Source organism: Galeopterus variegatus, unplaced genomic scaffold (genome assembly GCF_000696425.1).
Source record: "Galeopterus variegatus unplaced genomic scaffold, G_variegatus-3.0.2 Scaffold338, whole genome shotgun sequence".
NCBI classification, from domain to species: Eukaryota; Metazoa; Chordata; class Mammalia; order Dermoptera; family Cynocephalidae; genus Galeopterus; species Galeopterus variegatus.
Genome location: NW_007726449.1, coordinates 244,396 through 254,104, shown reverse-complemented (window position 1 = coordinate 254,104; position 9,709 = coordinate 244,396). Strand labels below are relative to the sequence as shown.

Here is a 9,709-nt window from a genome sequence, read left to right as displayed (position 1 = left end):
CCTCTCTGGACCTCAGTTTCTTCATCCATAAACCTTTAATAACAATACCTATCACTCTCGCTCAGCCAGTGAGCGGGAACCGGTCTGTATGTGGGATCCGAACCCTCGGGCGGGGGCGCCGCCGCGCTTCCCAAGCGGCGCACTATCCAGTGCGCCACCGGGCCGGCCCCATCGAGCTTATATTTTAAGGGGAGTCAGACAACAGACAAATTGATAAAGTTGGGTTGAGATTTATAATGGAAAATTGGCCTCTGTTGCAGGCACTGTGATATTTACTGAGGATATTGTCAACAAGACAGTCTTTAGCAGCAATTAACAAATGAGTAGTATAAAGAATCTGAATCTTGGGAGAATTTGTCCTTGTTGAACCATGAAAGCCCTATGTTGCATGGGGGTGAGAAGCCTGTGGATAATATGGCATGTAATTATTGATGATTCAGGTGGACCAGTTGGACAAAACAGCCCCCCAGATCACATATTTGCATTCCCCTTCTCAAGTGGGGCACCTGAAAAATGGATGTTATGGGATTTACATCACTTCCCGTGTGTTGAAGGCATCAGACCCTGACACTGAGGATGATCAGATCATCTTTAAGATTTTACGAGGCCCACAACACGGACATCTGGAGAACACAACAACAGGTACTGGCTTCCTTAATCCTTTTAATTGCTCATTAAAAATATCCAGTGGTTGGCAGGGCTAGAGACTAATTTAATTAAGTGCAAGCCCATTTGGTAAACACTCCCCAGGGATTACTGATAGATGCAGTTTATAAATCAATATTGGTGCTAAAGAGAGTTTGAAGCTGAGCTTTCCTAAATTCATTTTGACTGGGAGAACCAAATACAGATATACAGCTGTTTATTGTTTACATTTTTTTCCAACAGCCAGATTGTAATGTATTCAAAGGAACCCACAGCGTCAGGAGCAAATTCATATTTATGACTAATTTTTTCTCCTATTATAAATTCGAAATGTCAGTTTATTAAAAAAAATTCTACTTTTTTTCCTAATGGTTTCTCTGGATTGTATATTATTTCTGCTTTATGAAGACAATGATCATAATATGTCACTAAACAGGATGGCACAGAATTACAGATTTTTATTATTGTATCTTCCTACTCCCTCTCTCTCTATTTTTATATTTTTTCTAAGGCAGACATTTCTGAAACAAAGTAAATTTAAAGCCTAATTTGAGTTTAATGCTTTGTTTGATTATCCATGAGATTCATTTGTTTCTTTTTTTTTAGGTGAATTTATCTCCGAGAAATTTACTCAAAAGGACTTAAACAGTAAGACTATTCTTTACATCATAAACCCATCTTTGGAAGTAAATTCAGATACTGTGGAATTTCAAATCATGGACCCCACAGGGAACGCTGCCACTCCTCAAATGTAAATGTTTTTGCATATTCAATAATCTTGTATATAACATCCATAACGTATCTGATTAGGAAAGTGAAGTGTTCTTTTTCAAACAGAACCTAAGAAGTAAATTTGATAGATTATTCCAAAAGCTCATAGAATTTATTTTGGAGAGGGAATTTTCCTTTTATTACTGCTTGAGAATGGGAAAGCCAATAGATTGGTATGGGAACATGAAAAAGTTAAATTGAATAGTGCTGTGTCATTCATATTGTGCATGTAAATGCGTACACTTTCACACACACAGAGGTTTCTGCCTTGATAATTCGCTAGTATCCAGGACTGAGCTTGTGGGCTCATGTATAAATCCTGCAGCAAGAGGTCACTATAGGACCGCGCTAGTAACCACAGTCTTTAAAATATTGAGGGTTGAGAAGAATGAGGTAGTCACGAAGGGTTAGCCAAACATCTTCTCTTTCCCTTACAGAAAAAATACAATTACTTGAAACTGCCTTTATAAGTTAATAAACCTGTCATAGGTGAGATGAGGGCAGTGTAAAGAGGAAACTAGACTTGGCTTATTAAGTGACACTTGGAAGGTGTGTAAAGTGTATGACTCTCAGAATAACAAGATTAACAAGTCTTCAAAATTAACAAGGTTAACAGACCACAGTAATTTCATTGACTGGGTCCCTATTCTGGACTTCTTCTGAGTGTAGACTTTGAGTAACTTACCAGCTAGTAGATGGACACAGCAAGGTCTATCAGAGTTGAATTCTCCTTGTGCTGTGTTTTTTAAAAATGTTATTTGATGCCCTTCCCAGTCACCTCAAAGAAAAGTTGCTAATTTCTCTTAGTTTTAGTGTTCACCATATCATAGCCATACTAAAGCCCCATGAGTGAGTACAGCCAGGGTATTGCCCTTTTATGATGGAGTATGGACAAAGGAAGACACCCCCTCTCTGCTCTTCAGTGTCGCCTTTTCTTTCCGATCCTAGTTGTAGTTCCAATGTTCACCAGCAGAGGTCTCTGTAGTCATTGTTAGAAAAAAACTGGCATCCTCTTAACAAAACACGTTCCCAACGTCCCAATTCCATTGCCCCGATAAAGTGCAGTACCTGGCCCTGATTTATTAACTGTACAGATTTTTATTGAGTGGCTGCTATATGCCAGGCACGTGGTACTAGAAGCTAGGAAATAGTTGTAAACGAGGAAGACCTGGCCCCTGACATCAAAATCCTTTATATCATTTATAATCCTGAGGTTATAAAACCAAGACGGATGACCCCCACCCATTAAACTTCCTTTGCCTAAGAAAAATGATTCCTCAGGATCACAGTCTTTATAGAAAATATGTGAATTACCTGTAATTTCAGATAAACATCTTCCAGTTCTCAAAGAAGTAAAAAAAAAAATAATAATAATACTGCTCCGCAGGATCACAGTCTTTATAGAAAATATGTGAATTACCTGTAATTTCAGATAAACATCTTCCAATTCTCAAAGAAGTAAAAAAATAATAATAATAATACTGCTCCAAGAAGGTCGATAAATTGACTTCACTTGTTTTTCTTTTAAACAATTTTTAACATAGTTCAACTAAAAAACATAAGAATATTGATCAGACTTGTTACTGACCTAATGCTGACCTCTGATCCTCCACATGTGAACCCAGTGTAGCAGACAGATTGTATTCTCCCCAGTACTGGCGCTGGATTGACATTGCTCACACACATGTCCATTGCATTCCCTGTTGTTACCAAGGGCATTGCTTTTTAAAGATGATTTATGCTTTTAAATAGCCCTCAAATTCATACGAGAATCTCAGCAGAATTTACTTAATGTAATTATAACCTTAACTGAAGCTATTTTAAACAGGTTCCTGATTGTGTTGGATATCAATTTTTATGTACCTATGCTGGAGATGTTTCTAATTCAACTTGAAATGATTGGAACCAATGGAACAAAATGCTGCAGCATATGCCTACCAAGGGAAAATACAAAAATAACTTTGATTTGATTCTGACATATATTAGATTGTTTTCTTTACAGTGGGCAGTGGAGATAGAAATTACTCAGCATTTATCTTCATAATTTTTGAATGGTATAGATGTCCCCAACCTCATTTGTAAGTAGATATTTTTTGGAGCTAGATGCACATTATTTCCAATAAAAAATTATGTTATGAGTAGGGATTTGTCTTCCCAAGAAAGCCAGCAAGAGCCTAGTTACATGTACAATATAAATCAGAGGCATCTGAAATATAATTGTATCTTGCTCTATTTCAGTGCTACTCATTTAATTATTGCAAACACCTGTGAGTTAGGTACCATCATAATCCAGAATTTACAGGTGAGGAAACTGAGGCATAGAGCTAGGAAGTGATTTTTCCAAACTCATGCAGCTAATTAGTAAAGGAGCTGAGACTCAGGCCCAAGAAGTGTCACTTTAGAGTCCATGGTTTCACTCACTGCATTGAAGAACTTCTTGCCCACTCTTAAAGACTGTGCTGAATTGGCTGAAGAGAACAGAGCAGCAGACTTAATCCCCTTCTTTCTCTCCAGACATTGGTTTCCCAGGCAGGAAGAAAGAAGAAATACTTATTCCTCACGGACTTTAAAGTTCATTTTTTTTTAAATGTAAATTACAAGTATCAGTATTAGCATGAACCCCGTATTTAACACATTGGGAACTACCTGGTGTAGATTTTAAACCACTGGACTTGGAGCTGAAGGACAGGGTTTGATCTTTGGCTCTGCCGTTTGGTTAGTAGTTGTTTAAGCCTTCGATATCTCCTGTGTAAAATGGGGGCAATACCACAATTTGTGTAGAGAAACAATGAGACAAAATATACGGAAGCATCTTGTGTATTTAACATCCTCAGCAAATCCAACTGGTGGTGGTGATTACTATTGTTAATTCATGTGGGTGCAAAAACTGACTGTTTGAAGCAGTATCCCAGAACCATTTGGTGGATTAGAAAGCCCATCTCTAATTAGAAATTGATTCTGGAATGGTTCACAAAGTGAACAATCAATATGATTATTAATCAATAGCTAAATGCTGTGGAACTCTGTGTTCTTCTTTAGCGTAGACAGGATTAATAGATTAATATTCTGCATAGCTGATGGGGTGAAAACCTTCTGTAATAAAGCTAAAGGGACTGGTGGATGCAATCTGGAGCAGAAAGGAAGCTCTCTTAGAGCACAAAAATGACCCTTGTTCAGTGGGAATGTCCCATAATCTTTATTGCTAGTAAGCTTTTGCTGTTGTAGCATTTCTATGGAGTATCAGTCCTGAAGGATCGATATTCATTTTAGAAAGTATGAGGAAGTGCTGATTTAGGTGAGGTTAATTCATTTATTGCCAGCTGGCTAGCTTGTGTGCTTGTTTAACTGCATCCCAGAATCATCACGATGCGTGTATGGATAGGGCTTCTCTGACAGAGAGAGAGTGTGCAGCATATCTCAACCTAACTGGGCTAGAGAACCACCTTTCTCTCTCCCTCTTCCCCCTGCCCCCGTTCGACTTCAGGGAACAAGTTTGTCATGGAATACATTTGGGAGACCCTTTGTTGTAAATAGAAATTATTTTATAACAATGAAATTCATGGAAATTTGCATAGAGGTTTAGACTTGGCTAAATTTCAGGCACTGTGCTGGGTGCTTTCACATGTATCGTCTAATTTAATCTGCAAAAATAATCATTTGAGGATGATGAGGAAATCGGGCTCACAGGATTTAAGCAATTATCCTGAAGTCACTGGAGAGGAGGCAGAGCTGGACGTGAACTCTGACCTCCAGACCTACTGAGTGCTCATCTTACTGGCTCATGCCTTGGCACAACTCACTCACAGCTCGTGTCTGTTTTCTAGTCCAAGTTGAATCTCCAGGATGATCTGCAGAACTCCCAAGCTAAGTTACACAGGACCCACACCATTCACCAAAAGCACCTTTGTGGACCACAGAAAGTAGCCAACTTCCCACCAAGGCAGTTTTTTCCTAATACATCTTCCACGTTGACCTCTTTTTGTGCCCACTGAGAAAAAGTGAACTTCAGAAGAAAACGTGGCTCCTGCTGAAGGTCTTGATAACTCAGTGGTTGCTTCCCCAGTTGCTTCTGCATGATTCTGAGCACTCTGATTCTTCTCCTTTCTCTGGCGACCCACATTCTAGCTGTTCTGTTATTCACTCTTGGCTTTAAAAGAGAAGGGGCAGAAGAAATTAAAAAGTAAAGGAATTTCTGTCAGGTGAACTTTGCCATGTTCTAGCAGCGTTTATGAAACACTTTGTAGGGGAAGAGGTTGACACTACTGGCTAGGTAACACCTGCATGTTACCTGCAAACCAGGAGTTAAAGCATTTGTCTCCAGACTAGATCTTAGGAAAGCACAGAGGAAGGGAAGGAAAATAGCACATACTGAGCATCCACTATGTACAGGTGCTTTAAACATATGAACTAATTTAAATTTTCATCAGTTGACATGAGTGAAATTCTCTTCATTTTAAAGATAATGAAAAACTAAGGCCCAGAGAGATTGAGTAACGACTATAATCACACACTAATAAGTGGCTACAAGGTGTGCTTGACTCGAAAGGACTTGTTTCCAGGACACACTATGCTGCCTTTTGGCTAGACATTGTTTCCCCGTTATCAAGAGAAAAAGAGAAACTTGAAAACACAGGCGTTCATAGCATTAGATTAGGGAGCTTAACAGCCTCATCTTTGATAAGTCTTTGACTACTTGGAAAAATATTTTTTAACATTTCAATTTTCTTAAGTTAATATGCTACTTGATCATAAATGAAGATATGGTTATAAAAATAATAATTTAATCATAATTTTAGCTTCATAAAACCTTTTACTGAGAAGCTCAAGATACTTAGTGAACATTCATGAAGGTTCATTTAACCCCTCTTAGGTATGGACGTATTGTTATTACTCTTTGGGATGTGGGGAAATTGAGGCATAGAGAGGCTAAGTAACTTTCAGAAGACCCTTATTAACCTGAATTAATGTCCCAAATCCCACAGTGGTGTTTCAACCTCAAATATTTCTTTTAGTTCATTGTTCCTTTATGTAAGTGAATCATGTGACCTTAAAATAAAATATCAGTAAGTACATATTTTTTACTCTAGAACAGGTTCTCTCAACCCTGGCACTATTGGAATTTGGGGACAGATAATTCTTTGTCATAGGGGAGTGTCCTGTGCATTGCATGATGTTCAGCAACACCCCTGGCTCCTACCCACTGAATGCTAGTGCTATGCTCTTTCCAGCTGTGACAATCAAAACTACCTCCAGACATTGCCAGATGTTGAGAACTACATATACACCTTAGAAAATAGCATGCATATGTGTTAAGAAATCATGATTTATGGTGAGATACTCTTTTATCAATGCCACCTTTCTCTCTAATAACGTCTAATAATATATCACCTCCTTGTGGGTGGCCCACCACAGCCACACAATAACCACGGCTGTCGCAAAAGAGGCTAGATGCCACAACCACCATGTAGATGGTCCACCAGCCACTGGAGTGCATTGACACAAGGAGAGTCACCAGCAGAGACCAAAGAAAAGAAGAGGATGTCTCTCTCCACAAAGCCCATTCCAGAGTGACAGAAGAAGCAGCTGCCTTATGATAATATTGGGAGAACTGAACATACCTCTCAGCATTGGGCAGATCACATAGTCAACAAATCAACAGAGTAACCATTACTCTTTCAGGAGAGAAGAAACCTAGGGTTATCAGAGGTGGAAAGAGGGAGGGAGAGGGGAATGGGGAGAGATTGGACAAGGGGCATAAAGTATAAGTACAATTTATAATAATATACATAGTAGTAATATTGATTTGGTCAACATATGTCAACATTGAATCCCAAAAATATGTATAATCAAAAATGATTCAATAAAAAGTTTAAAAAAAACAAGAAAAAAAAGTCTAATAATAGTCGAAGAATCTAGAGTAAGCTAGGGCTAGAAAGAACATGTAAGGATGATGTAGCCTAGCATTTTTTCGAAATGTGTGAAAGATGATGTGTTAACAAGGTTTGGAGAAAATCATTCTCAGTGGTCAACTCAGCCTGGGAAACGAGTCATTCATTAATTAACAAATACATATTGAGCATACACTATGTCCTAGACACTCTACAAGTGACTTTGGATACATCAGTGATCAAAAGACCTGTTTCCTTGGATCATACATAGAAGCTAAGTAAATTAGTATGTAACACATGATACCCACTTTGAAAAATGAAGAAGTTGGTCAGGATAAGAGTGCTCACAGGGGCTGGGCTTTGGGGAAGATGTTGCAGTTTGAAATTGGGTGTTAAAGCAGCATTTCATATGTCTGACCGCTTAGAGTGAGTGTGTTGGAGGGGGCAGAGCCTGCTCCAGTTTCATTTCCGCTGCTCCATGCCATGTCTTCCATTCACAATAGTGGTTGTTGGGGACCAAAATTTAGTTTTCACATTGAATCAACTTTTCTGTTGTGATGAGTACCCAAAAACCACTTATGGAGGTAATTCTCAACTGGGGGTGACTTTCCGCCCGAGGGACATCTGGCAATGTCTGGAAACAATTTTGATTGTCGTGACTGGAGGGAAGTGTTGGTACTGCACCTGATGTGGAGAGGCTGGGGATGCTGGTGAATGTCTCACAGCGCCAAGGACAGCACCCACGACAAAGAGTTATCTGGTCCAAAATGTCAATAGGGCTGAGGTTGAGAAATCCTGACATAGGGGCTTAGGGAGTTTTCACTTCCTGCTAAATGATTTGAATTGATTGTCATGTGGGTTTTGCAAAAAAATGCGTCTGTCACCTTCATTTCTGACTGTAGAATGAGCTTTGCTCAATAGTAGTAAGAGAACGAAGGGATCATTAAAATGTGAAGATATAAACCAACCCTTATCTACGTGATACCTACACATCCAGAACTTTGCAAATTTCTCTCATGGGCTCCTGCATCTGGATATTTACATGATGCCAAGCATATAGCTTTGTGGCTTTTTGCAAGGAGAGTTCCCAAATGATTGATGACATCCCTTATTTTTCTTCCAGGTGTTTGTGTAGAGTTTGAGCAATCACAATCTCAGCATAGAAAGGTCTTTCCACTACAGTACTGAAAAAAAAAAAAATCACATTCAATACATCTGTCGCACATATCCTGTAGGTATGCAAGTGCTTTGCTGTTTAAATATTTTTCTGGAAAATATATAGCCTGACTTAAATGTCATGGCTTTTCAATAGATCTTTATTATTTGTAGTAAATAGTTTTAAGAACATAAAATAGAACATTGCATAGTAACCTTAACCTCTAGGCATTAAGCAGCGTTGTTATGTTGCATCAGGGAAATGCACGCACATTCCCAAACACTAAGACTCTTTATGCCTAGAAGCTGAACAGCCCTCTAAATGGTTCCCTTCTGGATCTAGATCAGCAATCAAATTGCATTTAGCTTTAGGCCTTGCAGTCACTTGGAACTAAAGAGTGACATTGATAGGTTTTTGCTTGTCATAGTTAGCATTAGTGATGTATGGATTCTCAGAATTGGGCATTGAAACATTTGAACTTTACAGAGACTTAGCTGAAATCCATCCAAATTTATCTGTTTCACTCTTATCCCTCTGCCCTCCTTTCCTTCCCGTTTCATCTTTCTATCTTCTCCCCTAATCCCTTTTGCTGATTTTTCTTTTCCTTTCTTATTTACCCAGATCCTGTAGGTATTCTTTGCAACATGTTATTTCTATTGGCATTTATAATATCCTTGTTCCTAGTTATCTTGTAATTCTTTAAGCATAGTTATTTCTTTCTGTATTTCTTGATCTGTGCCATGCCAGATTTGAATTTAGTTGCATTGAAGACCCATGAGGAACCCCTGCAGTAATTCTATGTTCTCACCCTACGCCTGCTCCCCCCGGCCCGTGATCCTGAGGTATCAACCAGTGATATTGAGTTTATTTTGCTAGTGAACTTAGTCTATAGGATGTGATTGTGTTACATGATCAGTGCAAGGACATAAAGTGGTTATTTGAGGATAAACTTACCCTCTAATATAAATGGTCCCCAGGAAAGCCTGGAGAGCTAGTGAAATTCATGAACTTGTGTTGCACATGGTTGCTCCCAGAATTTCTTGTTCTGCAAGCAAGCAAGCAAGCAAGCAAATAAATAAATAGAAATGGTAAAAGACAAAAATTTAAAAATCAACAGAAAAGAGTCTGAATCTGATTGGAAGTTTGGGAAGTACAGTAAGGCAATCACTGAGGGTTTTATAAATCTAGAGTAAAAGGGAAATAAAACAAAAGCAATGGGAGGTGTGTTCGACAATCATAGCGAAGATTG

At 38.7% G+C, this 9,709-nt stretch overlaps 1 protein-coding gene across 1 annotated transcript in view; it reads left to right on the top strand.

Annotated features, from left to right (window-relative positions):
* FREM1 (FRAS1 related extracellular matrix 1) overlaps positions 1-9,709 on the top strand; it is a 53,846-nt gene that overhangs the window by 14,980 nt on the left and 29,157 nt on the right. Inside the window, exons 3-4 of the mRNA XM_008567722.1 lie at positions 441-642; positions 1,252-1,396. Coding sequence (XP_008565944.1) covers positions 441-642; positions 1,252-1,396 — 347 coding nt within the window. The remainder of the gene's footprint in view (positions 1-440; positions 643-1,251; positions 1,397-9,709) is intronic.